This window comes from Lacerta agilis, chromosome 14 (genome assembly GCF_009819535.1).
Source record: "Lacerta agilis isolate rLacAgi1 chromosome 14, rLacAgi1.pri, whole genome shotgun sequence".
NCBI lineage: Eukaryota > Metazoa > Chordata > Lepidosauria > Squamata > Lacertidae > Lacerta > Lacerta agilis.
Window position 1 is genome coordinate 4,780,188 of NC_046325.1, and position 17,459 is coordinate 4,797,646.

Sequence of the window (17,459 nt, forward strand, 5' to 3'; positions counted from 1 at the left end):
GGCCGGTAAAGCAAGATGAGCGCTGCAACCCACAGAGTCATTCATGACTGGGCTTAACTGTCAGGGGTCCCTTTACCTTTAAATTCATTTTATTTTTTTACATTTATATGAGTCTATGGCCACCCCATTAGCACCATGAGCACAAATAATCACCAGTGCGCAATGAAATGGATTTCTCTGGAGGGATATCTTTGTAGCATTCTGAATGCTTAATTTCCTTTGCCCGCAATCGTTTGGACGAACGTGTCTTGAACTGGCAACGGAAAATGAACCAAACTAGCTTGTTTGTTTGCAAAGGGAGAAATGCGGGCTGGAATTAGTTCCTTTTTGGAGACGCCGAACCAGAATTACTTCCTTTGACGAACGAACTTCCCAAGCGCATTCTGGGAAATGTAGGTTTGCGCTGTGGAACTGGGTCGAAACACGCTGTCCACCCTAGTGCAACAAATCAATGTTGTTGCTGTTTTAAAATGAACTTTTTATGGTTTGGAAAATGATGAGTAAATGCACTGCAAAGTGCAGAATGATTAAAAGGAAGATTTTTTTTAAGGACCCCACAATAAAATCAAAGATTTTATTCCAGCCTCCCCACAAAACAAATCAGAATACAGTAAGTGCTCAGGAAAGACGGGGTTTAATCTAACCTCTGCGTAAACTTTGTTTGATAAAATCAGAATGAATGCGCAATATATATGGAGGGAGGGAAGCTTTGCTGAACTAGACGGACAAAGGGTCTGACTCTGTCCCAGCTGCCTTCCTGTGCTCCTATCTTTTCGTCAGCCACGGAAATGAGAGCTGGATAGGCCCTGCGACTTCAGACCTTCCATTTCCATTGTTTCGCCAATCAGAAAGTCAACAGGACAAACGTGGGTACAAAACTGACATCAGCAAAAAAAAAAAAACTATGTATTTTAACCTCCGACATCACTTGGTAAACAGTTGGCTAGGGGAACGAGGTTAGGGCGATGCGAAGGCCTCAAGAGAATTAGCAGAGTTTCGCATGCCGGGGAAACGGAGAAAAAAGGGAAAGCGCAAGCATTAATCACATTTCTGGCAGAAGACCATCGGCGAGAGTTCACTGCTGGGGCACGCGAGGGTTCAGGCTGCAGTCTCTGAGCACATCCGGAATAAATCACGCACACTCACTCAACATGGCTTCTTGCACAGTACAATCGCATCTCGCGCAGGGGTTTGGTTCCCAGGGCCCAACGGATGCAAAAATGCGTTTATTTGAACTGCCCCCACCCTCAAGCATCCTTCGCCTTCTGGAGCTGGGATGCAGAGTGGGAAGAGAGCTTAAAAGCATGGGGTTTTCCTGGCATGGGGTTTTCCTGGCACAGAAAGAGCTCTTGAGCTCTTTGCCTTGCTTGCATTTAACGTGGGATTTCAGCCGTGCAGAGTGGAAATCGCACGAGTTAAACGTGTGTAAGATACGGTCCTAGTGTACGCTCAGCCCTGTTGAGGTTCGTGGACTTCAGGTCCAGCCACAATTCTGCAGGGCTTCTCACACACGCACCTGCCTTAGCAACCAACAGTTGGCCAGTTGGTGGCAAAAACGCCTAGAGGCATGTTCCAGAGGCTTAAAAGCATTTTCACTCAGGCGACAAGGTTAAAAAAAGGAATGGGCTTGCTTCGAAAACTACCTGACTAAACATGGTTCCAGAAATAATGCTTGGTTGCGCTTAGGCTAATTTCACAGATATAATGGGAAAAAATTGATTTGAATAAAGGATACTGATTGTTGGTAACCAATGAGAAGTGTCAAAGCTGCAAAAAGGGAAGTCAACTAACATAGCAGGGATTCAAACAAGTTTACTGGAGCAGAAAGCAAGTGACTGTAAGAAAGAAAAGAAATATAAATGTAATTTCTTCCTGGGAGCCTTATAGTTTGTATCCTTTGAAGAATTTTGTGTATGTCATTAATTTTTCTTCTTCCTCTTCTCTTTTTTATTGTATTTTTTCATTTTGTCCCTTCTTTTCTTTTCTTCTTTTCTTTTTTTGTATTCAGCTGTAATATTTAATTTATTCTTTCTCTGTAATTTTCAAAAATGCAATAATATTTTTTTTAAGCTGCATTTTCTGCCTTGACCTGAAAGCAGTCCATTCGCAATCCAGCATCCACGAGCTCTTAATGGGTGGGGAGTTATTCTTTTGTTTTTGCATTTTGATGTTGTGAACTGCCCCGTGGTCTTCAGATGAAGGGTAATATACATATTTAACTAATAACAATAATAATATTTTGACGTCTCGCTGGAATCAAAGGGACACAAAGCCGGCAATGGGCGTAAACTACGTATGCTTGAAAATCGAGTTTTTCATTAGAAAAATCCGCTAAGGCGCAAAGCTATCTGGATTGACATAATTTCTTTTCACTTAGTCTGAAATGGGTTTAGGTTGCTGTGTGTGTGTGTGTGTTTTAATGACCTCCCCATGTGTTTTTGTCTAAACATCTCCTACCACCACCCCCCACTGCCAAATGGAAAGAAAACACGGCTCTGCGTTCGAATCATGCTGCCAAGCGGCAACCCGGCGGTCTGCAAGTGGTTCTTCCCTCTCCAAACCCCTGATCACCTTTATGGCACGAGGGAAAGGAAGGGTATGAAATGATACAGGAAATGTAACGCGCAGAAGCTTCAGCTAGGCTCGCCTCCGCAGTGGAAGAGCTCAGCTGCTGCAATTTCCAGACCAGTCTTAAAGGGCAGCCCCACGCAGAGCGCATTACAGTAGTCCAGACTTGAGCTTGCACGAGAACATAGGAAGCTGCCTTCTGCAGAGTCAGATCATTGGTCCACCTAGATCACTTTTGCCTACACTGACTGGCAGCAGTGGTTTCATGGAGAGAACTTCTCTCCCAGCTCTACTGGGAGACACCAGGGATTAAACCTGAGACCTCCTGCATAGAATCATAGAGTTGGAAGAGATTCCTAAGGGTCATCTATCTACAATTCTGTGATTCTAAGGAGCACCCCCCAAACTGCATCCCTGCTCCTCCAGGGAGGATGCTGCCCCATTCAGAACAGGCACTTCATATTTTGTAGGTGATTTTTTTTTTCTTTTTTAGGGTTCTGCGAATCTTCAAGTTGCATGCTGCCAGCCCGAGCCTGCCTGCTGCAGAATTCCTGTCCTGTCCTGTGTTTACAATCGCAGGCCCTAGCCTGCTGCGCTCAAAGAAATCTCTAGCGATGTGGGGCTGCACTTCCATTTCTCCATAAAGAGTAACTCAAAAGTAGCCTTCCCCCAACCGGGCGCCCTCCGGATGTTTTGGACTGGGGGCTGGTGGGAGTTGTAGTATCGAGCACCCGGAGGGCGCCAGGTTGAGGAAGGCTGCGCCGCAGCATGGTCAGTATGGTCTGGAAGCGTGCGCTGCTCTGCAAAAGCAGGTTTCTAAATGCAAGTGCTGTTCTCTATGTTGTCTGGGCAGAGGTAGGTGTAAGGAAGCGGCATTGACTTGTTCCTGCTCTTGATTTCCTGGGAAATGTGTGCCAGGCGCTCTTGAAAAGCCGTGATGAGCTGCTTCGGTTCCTCCTCGACAAAGTGCTCGTCGTCGTATTGCCCCAGAGGTTTCTGCAAACAGGAACAGAGAGAGAGGCAGGGTCAGTTTAGTTTGAAGATGAGGTCAGCTCTGTTGTTGAAAGAGATGTGTGTCCCTTCCCTTTGTGCAGAGCGTCTTTCTGCCTCCAACATGGACATTTTAAGAAATTAACCCCTGGAGAAAGCGACGGAGGTGCCCCCTCCCTAGAGTGCCACAAAAGGGACAGCTGCCATCCTTCCTAATTTACAAGCCACAAAAACGAGCCCTGAAAACTGCTGCCGCCGCCACCTCACTGCCATTGGCTGAGCTGCCGTGATGTCAGGGAATGTTTGCCAACCCCCCAAGCTGCTAAGGTGCCACCCAAAAAACCAACAGCAGTTGCTGTGAAGGAAGTGCTGGGCCGGTGCGATGGGCAGAAGAACTTTGCGAGGGACGCCGGATAAAGAAAGGTTGTGAGCTGTAGCAGAGATGAGTAAACAAAGGTTTTCAGGAAGATGAAGTAGCTGAAGGCTGAGGAACTGACTAGTGGGGAAGGAGAGCTGAAAATAGTGTCAAAACAAAACACCCTTCTGAGTAATACCCCTCCCCACTCTCTCACTATATATAAGGGTCTGGTGACTTCTGTTTCAGTGTATCTGAAGAAGTGTGCATACACACGAAAGCTCATACCAAGAACAAACTTAGTTGGTCTCTAAGGTGATACTGGAAGAAATTTATTTTATTTTATTTTATTTTATTATTTTGACTATGGCAGACCAACACGGCTACCTACCTGTAACTGAAAATAATGTTGCAGGTAGGTAGGTAGGTCTCTAAGGTGCTACTGGAAGGATTTTTTTATATTTTTTATATTGTTTTGAAAATAATGTATTTAACATCTGGCAACTGGTGTGCTCCTTTGGTTTCAGATGGTACACAGGTAAAAAGGTAAAGGTAAAGGGGACCCCTGACCATTAGGTCCAGTTGCAGACGACTCTGGGGTTGCAGTCCTCATTTCGCATTACTGGCTGAGGTAGCCGGCGTACAGCTTCCGGATCATATGGCCAGCAGGACTAAGCCGCTTCTGGTGAACCAGAGCAGCGCACGGAAACGCTGTTTACCTTCCCACCGGAGTGGTACCTATTTATCTACTTGTACTGATGTGCTTTCGAACTGCTAGGTGGGCAGGAGCCGGTACCAAGCAATGGGAGCTCACCCCGTCGTGGGGATTTGAACTGCCGACCTTCTGATTGGCAAGCCCTAGGCTCTGTGGTTTAACCCACAGCGCCACCCGTGTCGAGTCTAAAAATCCTGGGACACAAATTTTCATGGCACTGTTGGCTTCCTAACCAAAAGTAACGTATTTTGTGTTAACTCTGGAAGTGCATGTTTGATTCTGACCAAGCAAAGCCTCCTGGAGCACAACATACATCAAAATGGAGGCAGGCTGATGAAGAAGGCTGGGGGGGGGGGGTGTCTCTCCCTCCTGCTGTAACCAGCTCCCCTTCCCATTGGTCTCCCAGAACCCAAAGAGGTATGAAGAGGGTGGAGCAAAGGCAGGCACAATTAGATTAAATCAAACAAACAAAGAATATTCGGTATTATGTTGCCGGGGATGCCAGGAAACCGGGAATTACGTTCTCATGTGGTTGGGGTGTAAATATGTAAAATTATTGTTGTTGTTTTTTTGCAAAGGGTGTTTAGGGAGGTAACAGAAATCACTGGGTTAAAGCTGACCAAAAGTCCAGAGGTTGCATTATTATCAATTTACAATGGGGTGGACGGTTCGCAGGCTATGAAGGACTTGCTCACAAATTTATTGACAGCGGCACGAATTATGATAGCCAGGAAGTGGAAGGGGCAAGCAGAATATAAAAGGGAAGAATGGTATGAGGAGGTGTGGGATATAGCTATGAATGATAAATTAACATGTGCCATTAAGGTAAGACGGGGAATACGCAGGAGGGATGATTTTGAGGAGATACGGAGGGTGTTTGTAGAATTGGTACTGTTTAAATAGAACGGGGTCAGACCACCGCAAGAGGTGTTGAAATTTTGGGAGGTTGGATAGTTACAATGAAATGGTCTCGGTGGTGGGGTGCACATGTTTATTCATATTTATTTATGAGTATTATTTTCTCAAAATAAAAGGGGGGAATGAAGAGGGTGGAGCAGAGACAGACAAAGGGAAGAAGTCTCAGGTTTATTGGGACTTGGGGAGCTGTGGGAAGCAGGACACCTTCGGTCCTTGCAACTGCCTCATTGGGGCAAAGAGTTGCTGTGCTCACTAGCAGGGGCATAGCAAGGAGGGGCGAGGGGGGCGGGTCGCACCGTGTTCCATAATGGAGGGGGTGACAAATTAGCAAGAATTTTTTTTAAATGCCTGCTCCGAAGGTCTTATCTTACTATACTAGGGATTATATAGCTATATATGAAATTTCTTGCATATCGGTTAATATCTTGACCCTCCTCCACCAAAATAGCTGTTCACTTGGCTGTTTTCCTATGTCATGAAGGCTGAAATTTCAGTTCAGAGAACACTTACTGTTCCCAACCCTAACCCTGTGGAAAGCCATCTAATTAGACTTTGAGAGGTTTTTAGGAGGTAATTTAATTATTGTTTGATTTTATACCAATGTTATGTATCAGGTGCTAGCCACCCTGAGCCTGACTTTGGCCGGGGAGAGCGGGATATAAATAAAAGGTTTTTTTTATTATTACTTGTTATTATTCCTTTGTAAGAAAATATGAAATAATGTAAAACCATTTTTGCTGGGGGGGGGTCAATGGGGGGGGTTGACAAGAAATTTTCTGCACCGGGTACCACCTGACCTTCCCATGCCTTGGGGGGGGGGGTTGACAATTTTTTTTTGCCCCCGGGTACCAATTTACCTAGCTACGCCCCTGCTCACTAGGCCTGGTCTCCTGAGCTTTGAATGAAGCGAGCTCATTTCACTGGTGCCATGTGATTCATTGCTGACCTGATCGGCTTAGGATGAGAGGCAGCGAGGTCACCCGGTGAGATTCATGTCTGAGTGGGGATGTGGACCCAGGTCTCTCCCAGGTCCTAGCCCAACACAACTACGCCACGCTGCAGCCCTTCCCCTTGTCTGTTTTCCGCCTTCCTTACCATGTCAAAATCCTCATTCCGCAAGACCCAGATGACGGCGAGGACTTGGCTGGTGGTGTTCATCTCGGGGATGGTGTCCAGGTACTCCTTCAGCGTCACTGGGGCTTTAACGTCAGGCGGAGGTTTCCTCATGGACGACGGCAAGTTGGGCATGAAGGCACCCAGTTCAAACTGCAGCCCAGAGGGGAGAGAAAGGGGAGGACGGAAGAAAGTTAAACAGAATCTGCAAACTGAGCGCATCTCTGTTGATTTAAAAGCAGAAGAACGTAACACTCCTCCTTTCTGCTGTTATTTTCGTTTTACTATCCCCGAAGATCAGAAAGTATCTTTTTTGGCAGGCAGCGAGACAAATTGCATCTTTTTTTTTTCTTTTTTGCAGAAGTCGAACTGCAGTGGAACAGAAGCACCGCTGCGACAAGCACGTTTCAGAGCTGGAAAGATGGTAAGATACCTACGAGGGAGGACTGGCAGATGAAATCGTTGGACGATGCGGAGATGGCAAGACTGACCGGGGAAATCAGAAATCGGGAAGATCAAAACTTCAGTAGAGAATGGGGCAAACATAAATGTACACTGCAAACGCTTGAACTCTCTGGCGGGCTTTAAATAACTCTTGCAATGATACAAAAATCTTTGGATGGAACGGAGGGTTGTAATTTGGATCAACTTATAATATGCAGTCGATAACGTCATTTAAAGAACCCGCAGAGGGAAGTCCTAAGATTCGGAAGAATCTTGTGTTAAATTCTAATATTTGTAAAGAGTTTTATTTGTGTGAATGAACTTGTGAAAGCAAAAAAGAGAGACGAGCGTGTTTCAGAATGGAAATCACTCAGTGCCTTCAAACATCCCTTAAACAGATACTCCCTGTTACAGGTAGGTAGCTGTGTTGGTCTGCCATAGTCAAAACAAAATAAAAAAATAAAAATATTCCTTCCAGTAGCACCTTAGAGACCAACTAAGTTTGTTCTTGGTATGAGCTTTCGTGTGCATGCACACTTCTTCAAGCACACGAAAGTTCATACCAAGAACAAACTTAGTTGGTTTCTAAGGTGCAACTGGAAGGGATTTTTTTATTTTGTATTTTGTTTCGACTATGGCAGACCAACACGGCTACCTACCTGTATCTGTAACCTTTATTTGTGGGGCCACTGCTCCACCCCCTCTGCCATTTCAGGTGCCCTTTTCCCTCCCCATCTCCCAATTCACTTACCTGCCCACTGTTTACAGCTGCGTGATGGGCTGAGCACGTGAAGATCGCCATGGTCAGAAACTTGATGAGTTCCGGAACAGAGCGGATGGAGGAAGGGATGCCTGTTCGGAAGCAAGAGGACAAGTCCTTTACAACAGGTATCTTCAACCAAACAGTCAATCATAGAGCTGTAGCGTTGGAAGGGACCGTGAGAGTCAGCGAGTCCAAGCCTCTGCCATATTTTGCTCAAACCCACCACCCTGGGATTTAACCCAACCATGCATATTGGGACCCGTTTCTTAATCTCGCACCATATATATCTGCAAGGGGGTCGTGCTCCTGTTGTAACCCACAGCTACTCACTTGCAGGACCTGACCCACCAGTCGAAGACCAGTGCTTTACAAACCATGTTGGGTTTTGACAGTGGGACGGACCCCCTCGGAAGGAGGTGTTCCCTCCTTCGTTGGAGGTCGGGGGGCCCCAAAGTCGATGGCCATTGCCATTGAAATGGTGTGGGTGTGGGTGTGTGTGCGTGAGAGAGAGAGAGAGAGAGAGAGAGAGAGAGAGAGAGAGAGAGAGAGAGAAATCTTGTGATCAATTATATGGGGTGAAGCTTGCCTGCCCCCCATATTTTATTCTTTTTTTTAAAAAAAATACTTTATTCATAATTTCATAGTTACAAAAAATATTAATAACGAAGACAATAACACAAAAAGAATGAAATTCACTATTCACAATCACCTTACGGTTGACCCACTTACCAATACATACCAATATATATACTAATAAATAATTTCCTTTTTGGTACAACCAAATTTGTATTTAACATTTATCAACTTATCTCTATCTCTATCCCTCCATATTTTATTCAAGTTGGATCGGGTCTTCCTCCCTTCCCTCGTGACCCCAGACCACTACAGCACTGTTGGCCTTACAGAACTTCAGTAGGGAAAAGGACAGAGACAAAACTAGAATCCGCCTGCTGTTGGGCTCTGGCGCCATCTAGTGTTGGGCTCCCTGGCTTCCATCCAAGGGGGAAAGCTCAGCAACTTTGATTTCCTTTAAAAACACCACCACCTTTGGCTGCCACCCCCCCCCCTGCCAACAAAAATCCTGGCTACGCCCCTGCTTCCGTCCTAGCAGCTCTAAAAGGTACCAGGTGCCACAAGCTGCTTCCATGGAACAGCATCTCGTCACTCCAAGTCCCTCAGCGTCTCCTCCTGCCCCCATCAACTGGAGGAAAGAGCCTAGGAACCTGAACTTTCCCACCCCGACCTGGCCACAGTGATCCATGCAACGGTCACCTCCAGTCTTGACTACTGTAATTCGCTCTATAGGGGCTGCCCTTGAAGCTGTCCCAGAAACTCCAGCGGGCGCAGAATGCTGCAGCGAGGCTCCTCACGGGGTCCCTGCCATGGGAGCATATTAGCCAAGTGCTTTTCCAGCTGCACTGGCTCCCGGTGGAGTACAGGGTCAGATTTAAGGTGCTGGTTTTGATCTTTAAAGCCCTTTGCAGCCTAGGACCCTCGTACCTATGTACCGCCTCTCCTTGTATGCCCCGTGCAGGACCTTAAGGTCCATAAATAGCAATACCCTAGAGGTCCCGGGCCCTAAGGAAGTCAGATTAGCCTCAAACCAGAGCCAGAGCCTTTTCAACACTGGCTCCGGCCTGGTGGAACGCTCTGTCTCGTGAGACCATGGCCCTGTGGGATCTGATTTCTTTCCGCAGGGCCTGTAAGACAGAGTTGTTCCACCTACCCTTTGGCTTGGAATCAACTTGATCCCCTCCCCCTCTTTCCTTTTTCCTTCTGTGATGGAACCCCTATTTGAGGACTTCTCTGGCTTTTTTTTCTGGCCCACGTAGGACCAGTCTGGATAGTTGGCCTTGGTGAAGATTTGACGCATTCTTCCCCAAACAATTTTTTGATTTGAGTTTCTACTGAAATGAGGCTGCACTTTAATGTTGTATTTTAATCTTGTTTTTACGTTGTATTTTAATCAATTGTTTTTATACCTGGTGTTAGCCGCCCTGAGCCCGGTCTAGGCTGGGGAGGGCGGGGTATAAATAAATTTTATTATTATTATTATTATTATTATTATTATTATTATTATTATTATTATTATGAAATGCAGCTTCAACTGCCAGGGGTCTGGAGACTCTGCTGTTACACACCCTCCTAGTACCCCCCCCCTCAAATCTAACCGCACCTTCCTTCGTGCGTTTTCACATTGTGACTTGCGCTGGGGCTCAGACGTGGCTGAAGAGCACAATAAAACACGTGTGCATGCTAAATGCGCATTCCTGCATTGCAGGGGGTTGGACTAGATGACCCCTGGGTGTCCCTTCCAACCCAACAATTCTATGATTCCATGAAGTGGTACATCGCAGCTGACCGCACACCAGAGGTATTGTTAGCCGTGTGGCAGCGTTACGTTTTGGGCTCCTCCGCCAAGTAGAGGGGCCTGTGGGAAAGCGGATACTTTTTAATAGGCTTTCTAAAGTGCGGCGGGCTGTCCAAACAAGTCCTGAAGGAAGGAAAACAGCAAGCAGAACAAAGAAGAAGCAGGAAATGAGTTTGGCGGAGTACCTGACGACCGCTTGGACAGAAAGCCCTTTGTGAAGATGTCGCAGATCCAGGCCTGAAGCTCGTAATCTCTCTGGACAGACAAGTTGCTTTTGTAGTAAAGTTCCACGATGCCAGAGACGAAGCTGTGGGGGGAAATGAGAAGTTAGGCCGGCTCCCCAGGTGGGCTGTGTGAGGCGGAATTGTAGCTGTGTGAGGGTAAACTGTAACAACAACGAACGACAACGACAATTTATTTATACCCCCCTCCCCAATCTGGCTGGGTTTCCCCAGCCACTCTGGGCTGCTCCCAACAGAATATTAAAAACACGATAAAACATCAAACATTAAAAACTCCCCTAAATGGGGCTGCCTTCAGATGTCTTCTAAAAGTCAGGCAGTTGTTTATTTCCTTGACGTCTAATGGGAGGGTGTTCCACAGGGCGGGTGCCACCACCGAGAAGGCCCTCTGCCTGGTTCCCTGCAACCTCACTTCTTGCAGGGAGGGAACCGCCAGAAGGCCCTTGGAGCTGGACCTCAAGGCCGCTTAGGGCTTTAAAGTTCAGCAACGACACTTTTAATTGTGCTCGGAAATGTCCTGGGAGCCAATGTAGGTCTTTCAGGACCGGTGTTATATGGTCTCGGCGGGAATTACCATCCCCAGGATTCGTGTCTGTGCGCTATATGTGCTTTGATGCCTTGCTCTTGAGTAGCAGCTCTCCCCACCCCATAAGGTAAAGGTAAAGGGACCCCTGACCATTAGGTCCAGTCACAGACGTTTCTGGGGTTGCGGCGATCATCTCGCTTTACTGGGCGAGGGAGCCGGCGTACAGCTTCCGGGTCATGTGTCCAGCATGACTAAGCTGCTTCTGGCGAACCAGAGCAGCGCACGGAAACACTGTTTACCTTCCCGCCACATGGCGGCAAACCGCTCTGGAAACGGGGAGCAGAGTTTGAGACCAGGCATGCAGTGCGAGGAACAGGTGGGCAGGGGGCTGATGTTTGAAGAAGATGCCAGCCATTCCACTGAAGACACCCAGCCAATACCTGGCCGCCTTCCGTGAGCCCGTGCAACATTTCCTCACGAATCCCGTTTCTCTTACCTCTCGATGGCATCCCATATCTTCAGCCCGTCGTCCCTGTAGTAGTAATCGGCAAGCGAGCCGACTCCTCGGGCCTCGATGTCCTCGGGGAGGCACAGATCCGTGTAGGTCAGGTTGTCCAAACACTTTTTAAGAAGCACAGCCAACCCTCGGCGCCCGGTCGCTATGGCCTGCGTTGGAAAGCGGGCGGGGAGGGGAGAGGACCACTCAGCACACTCCCAAATGAGGCACATCAATATCTGCCCCAGCTGAAGCTTCAAAACTGTCTTCAGAGGCACCCCCGTGTATAATCTAACACTTGCCAGTGCTGATCCATAGGTTTAGGTAAAGGTAAAGGGACCCCTGACCATTAGGTCCAGTGGCGGACGACTCTGGGGTTGTGGTGCTCATCTTGCTTTATTGGCCGAGGGAACCGGCGTACAGCTTCTGGGTCATGTGGCCAGCATGACTAAGCCGCTTCTGGTGAACCAGAGCAGTGCACAGAAATGCCGTTTACCTTCCTGCCGGAGCGGTAGCCTATCTATTTATCTACTTGCACTTTGACGTGCTTTCGAACTGCTAGGTTGGCAGGAGCAGGGACCGAGCAACGGGAGCTCACCCCGCCACGGGGATTTGAACCGGCGACCTTCTGATCGGCAAGCCCTAGGCTCAGTGGTTTAACCCACAGCGCCACCTGCGTATAGACTTGGAAACAATTGCTATAATTTAGGTACTTTTCGTCATATGTGTTGGACGTGTCAGGTAACAAAAACTTTCTGGGAGATGATACATAATGAAATGAAAAAAATGTTTGAAATAACATTTGCTTTAAAAAAAAGCTTTCTTATTAGGAATTATAGGTTCCGAGATCCCAAAGGACCAGAAAAGACTTTTTATGTATGCGACAACAGCTGCACAGATGTTATTTGCCCAGAGATAGAAGGAAGAAACAGGGAAGAATGGCAAGCCAAGATGATGGATTATGCTGAAATGGCAAAATTAACCAGGAAGCTCGGGAAGCAGGAAGACAAGAACTTTAAAAAAGGATGGGGAATTTTTTTATAATTTATTCAGGAGACCATTGCAAGCAGATGAAAACATTAGCAGGATTTTAATCACACTTGTAATGTAACAAAAACTATGGACAATTTAGATCAGGGGTCCCCAAACTAAGGCCCGGGGGCTCGATGCGGTCCAATCGCCTTCTAAATGCGGCCCACGGACGGTCTGGGAATCAGTGTGTTTTTTCATGAGTAGAATGTGTCCTTTTATTTAAAATGCATCTGTGGGTTATTTGTGGGGCATAGGAATTTGTTCCTTTTTTTTTTTTACTTCAAAATATGGTCCGGCCCCCACAAAGTCTGAGGGACAGTGGACCAGCCCCCTGCTGAAAAAGTTTGCTGACCCCTGATTTAGGTGGATAAAAAATGTGTATTGTGGACTGATTGATATTAGGATCCATAGGGGGGTTGGGGGGGAGTCGTGAGTTCAAAGCAATCTCTTTATATGCATTTTTAATTGATTTTGTTATAAGTTTATATTTTTAAAAAAACCAAATAAAAACTGCTGTACAAAAAAGAGAGAGGATATAATTGCTTTAATTTAATTTGGGTTGTACCCTGTTAACTTGAACTCAGAGCACATCCATCGAAACGAATAGGCTTAAGTTAGCTACCTCTATCAACTTCTGAGTAAGACTAACCTGGGATCTATCCCCAATGCATTTCAATCTGGCAGGCAAGCTTGTGGCTCAACCTGCTCCCTGGATGTTAACCTTGGGAGGAACCTCAAAGCTCCCCACTGAATCTCCTTCTTAGGGTTCTGCATCTTTAAACCAAACCAGACAGCCTTCAAAGGCAGGGCACTTCCCAAACAGAAGACTGCCCTCAGAGCCCTGCAAAAGAGAGAGGCACCCCCAGGAAAGACTCCCCAAGTCAGCTGCGAATCACCCTGCGGTCGAATGGGTGGGATGTGGAAGAACAGAGGTAACCATGTGTGTCCCGAAGAGCTGGCTCAGTGCGGAAGGCATTCCACGGTGGGGTCACCAAAGCATTCCTCCAAGGGCGTCCCACAAATCTCCCACTTACCCGGTCAAAGGTACCTCCTTGGCTGATAAGGTGGGTTCTGGCCAGCACGTTGATATGGATGGAATAACGGAGGTGAGGAATCAGAAGCTGGAGGGGGGCGGAAAGGGAACACGTGTAAGGATGGAGTGTGTGTGTCTCAAAGTACGCAGAGACAAAGGTCTTGTAACTGAAGTCATAGCATGTTCTCCCCCCCGATTCTTCTCCTCCCACATGCCTAGCAACAGCACCTCCCTTTATGGTGGCTGCTTGTAGCCCAAAGTCTCCGATTCCGTTGTTCCTGCACCCTTAATGAACGCTGAGTTCTGGGAGGGGGGGGGGCAGAGATACTCTCCAGTGACAACGTGTCAGCTGGCTGCCCTGTCACAATCCCCCCATTCTTCTAACACGTCCCAACTGTTTTGTTCATCTCTATCTGCACTGTGACCTTCCTCAAACTCCTCAAAGCCCTGCTGTGAATCAAGACTGTCTCCCTCTTCTCCTGCAGTGTCAGGAGAAGGGGGGGGGGAGTTGATCCCCACCAGTCCTCCTCCTCCATCTCTCCCTCTCGAGTCCGATCCCTGACAATTGTCCTCTCCCCCTCCATGAATTTGCCCGGTCCTCTTTTAGATTGTTGGCCTTCACTTCCTCCTGCAGGATCAAGTTCCACAGTTTAGCTATTCACTGCATCAAGAAGGACTTCTTTTTAGTTGTCCCCAGTCTTCTAGCTATCAGCTTCACGAGATACCCACAAGTTCTTTTTTATATATATATAAGAGGGGGCAAAGTTTTCCTTCAAAGCCATCCAGGCTGGTGGCTTTGCTGCCTCCTCTGGGAGAGGTAGCCTCCCCCCCCCCTCCCCGGCGCGGTTTGTTTCCTTCAAAAGATAAAAGAGGATGTCGAAAACATACCTCCCCGTAAGGTAAAGGTAAAGGTAAAGGTAAAGGGACCCCTGACTGTTAGGTCCAGTTGTGGACGACTCTGGGGTTGTGGCGCTCATCTAGCTTTATTGGCTGAGACAGCTTCCGGGTCCTGTGGCGAACCAGAGCAGCACACGGAAATGCTGTTTATACTTCTTTATCTACTTGCACTTTGACGTGCTTTCGAACTGCTAGGTGGGCAGGAGCAGGGACTGAGCAACGGGAGCTCACCCCGCCTCAGGGATTCGAACCGCCGACCTTCTGATCGGCAAGCCCTAGGCTCTGTGGTTTAATCCACAGCGCCACCCGCGTCCCTCCCCCGTACTCACCGCTGAATGCCCCAAACTCAACCCCTCTGGGCTCTCTCTCACCTTGTACAGGGGGTGACACATGGGGAGCTGCCTCAGCGTTGACACCGCAAAGACTTCCGCCATCAGATGTCCACGGAGCAGGTGGGTGTTCACCTCGTGCATGTGGAATTCGGAGTTTCGCACCCAGGTCTTGGCTAAGGTCCAGATCCACTCTTCGTCGGTGGGCAAGAAAATGGGGCTTTGGGGACCTGGGCGTTGGCTCAACTGAAAGGGGGAATCACAATGGAATAAAATACACAGCGGCCGAGGAGGGTGTCTCTAGACTGTCCGTAAGACAGACTGTCCCGTGGCCCATCTAGTCCACCATCCTCTTCTTACAGTGCCCAAACAAATACCTGTAGGAAACCCACAAGCAGAGCCGTCTTTCCCATAGGGCTTAGTGGTGTGTCGCACCAGGGCGCCGGCCTCTCAGGATATTTGCTTAAGACGGCCCTGCCCACAAGCAATAGAGTCCTCGCCCCTCTCGAGGTTTCCAGCAACTGGGATTCAGAAGCTGTGCAGGCAAAGCGTAGGAATTGTGGCTAGTAGCCCTCAATGCGTCTGGAGGCCCTGGGCTGCCTGGACGACAAGGACCCCCCCCCCCCCCGGCCTCACAGGTGTGGTCCAAAGAAAAGCAGATCAAGACGTTTGGCACCTGCATGGCTGCAGGAGTTGCTGGAAGGAGGCGCACGAGGCTCCATGAAACTGTCTTAGGGACTGCATTCCGGATTTGTGTAGGGTTTACTCCTTGTGCGCTGAAAAATCTACCGCCTCCTTGGCCTCATCAAATTATCTTTTGACTTCACTTAAGTGAGGGGAACCTCCTGTTGAATTTTTCCCTGTTTTTTTTTTTTTTTAATAAAATTGTTACCTGGATGGCTAGAGGAACGACTTTTCCGCAAGGCTTTTGGTGGAGCAAACACAGAGGGGCAGCTATGTATTGCTCTTTGCCGTTCACCAGGATAGTAGGGATATCCTCCAGCAACTTGTAATCTGCTAGGTAGATGGTTCCTTTCTGAAAAACAGAGTTGGAGGGGGGTGGAGAAGGAAGGGAGGAAAGTTTGACTCCCATCTGACGTCAGCCAGCCCAACAATTTGGATTAAAGTTCCCATCATCCCCAGCCATCACCCTCCTCTAGCGACGGCCGCATTTTTGGTTCTTTAGAGCTATTTTGGTTAGCTGCCTTAGATACTATTACTAGAGAGGTGAGCTATGGATATTTTAAGACATAAAGTGGTACCACTGGTTAAGAACTTAAGTCGTTCCGGAGGTCCGTTCTTAACCTGAAACTGTTCTTAAGCTGAGGTAACACTTTAGCTAATGGGGCTTCCTGCCGCCGTCGCCGTGCGATTTCTGTTCTCATCCTGAGGTAAAGTTCTTAACCCGAGGTACTACTTCCAGGTTGTCTGTAACCTGAAGCGTTTGTAACCCGAGGTACCACTGCATATACAGTGGCACCTCTGGTTGCAAATGGGATCCGGAGGCCCGTTTGCAACATGAAAAGCCCGCAACCTGAAGCGCCGTATCTGCGCAGGTGCACGGCGCGATTTGACACTTGTGCGCATGCGCGAAGCGTGACTTAGCGCTACTGCGCATGCGCGAGCGGCGAAACCCGGAAGTAATCCTTTCCGGTACTTCCGGGTCGCCGCGGGACGCAACCTGAAAAAACATAACATGAAGCAAATGTAACATGAGATATGACTGTATGCATAGAGAAGGGGGGACACACACGGGGGGGGGGAATGTGGCTCTGAGATACAACCAATGACAAAGAGAGCAATGAATGACCTCCAACTCTTCCTTGAGGGTGGTGTATTCTCCCAAAGGCCCGGCCACCATCTCCTGGGTCACAGGGAAGTTTTCCGGGATCTTTGTGCATTTCCGGATCAACACAGGGTTCATTCCATTCAGAAACTGGTAGCCGAAGAAATCGTCATCTTTCCAGTGCCTGTACACATACTCTGGAGAAGGGAAGAAGGAGAGATACAGATATTTAAAAGCCTGGTGGAAAAGAAGTGTTTTTGCCTAGAATAATAATAATAATAATAATAATAATAATAATAATAATAATAATACCCTGCTCATTCTGGACGGTTTCCAACAGAATACAAAAACCCAGAAAAACATTTGACATTAGAAACTTCCCTAAACAGGGCTGCCTTCAGATGTCTACGGAAGGTCGTATAATTGTTTATCTTCTTGACATCTGATGGGAGGGCGTTCCACAGGGCGGGTGCCACCACCAAGAAGGCCCTTTGCCTGGTTCCCTGTAACTTCATGTCTCGCAGTGAGGGAACCGCCAGAAGGCCCTCGGAGCTGGACCTTAGGGGACTGAACAATGGGGGTGGAGATGCTCCTTCAGGTATACTGGGCCTTTGAGGTCATTTAGGGCTTTAAAGGTCAGCACAGACACATTGAATTGTGCTCAGAAACGTACTGGGAGCCAATATACTGTAGATCTCTTAGGAGCTGTGTTGTATGTGGTCTCAGTGGCCACATCCAGTCACCAGTCCAGCTGCAGCATTCTGGATGCTGAGTCACTCTACTAATGCTAAGCAATGATGGTGCCAGGCGAGCCTCCCTGGGGAGAGCATTTCACAAATGGGGAGCCACCACTGAAAAGGCCCGTTCTCACATTGCCACCC

At 47.9% G+C, this 17,459-nt stretch overlaps 1 protein-coding gene across 1 annotated transcript in view; it reads right to left on the reverse strand.

Moving 5' to 3' along the window:
• Nucleotides 1–3,049: 3,049 nt before the first annotated feature.
• The window catches only part of LOC117059301 (arachidonate 15-lipoxygenase B-like), a 32,056-nt gene continuing 17,646 nt past the window's right edge, over nt 3,050–17,459 (reverse strand). Inside the window, exons 6-14 of the mRNA XM_033170931.1 lie at nt 16,603–16,775; nt 15,685–15,828; nt 14,835–15,038; nt 13,568–13,654; nt 11,502–11,671; nt 10,423–10,544; nt 7,855–7,955; nt 6,642–6,812; nt 3,050–3,564 (exon numbers count right to left, since the gene is read on the reverse strand). Coding sequence (XP_033026822.1) covers nt 3,385–3,564; nt 6,642–6,812; nt 7,855–7,955; nt 10,423–10,544; nt 11,502–11,671; nt 13,568–13,654; nt 14,835–15,038; nt 15,685–15,828; nt 16,603–16,775 — 1,352 coding nt within the window. The 3' untranslated portion in view covers nt 3,050–3,384. The remainder of the gene's footprint in view (nt 3,565–6,641; nt 6,813–7,854; nt 7,956–10,422; nt 10,545–11,501; nt 11,672–13,567; nt 13,655–14,834; nt 15,039–15,684; nt 15,829–16,602; nt 16,776–17,459) is intronic.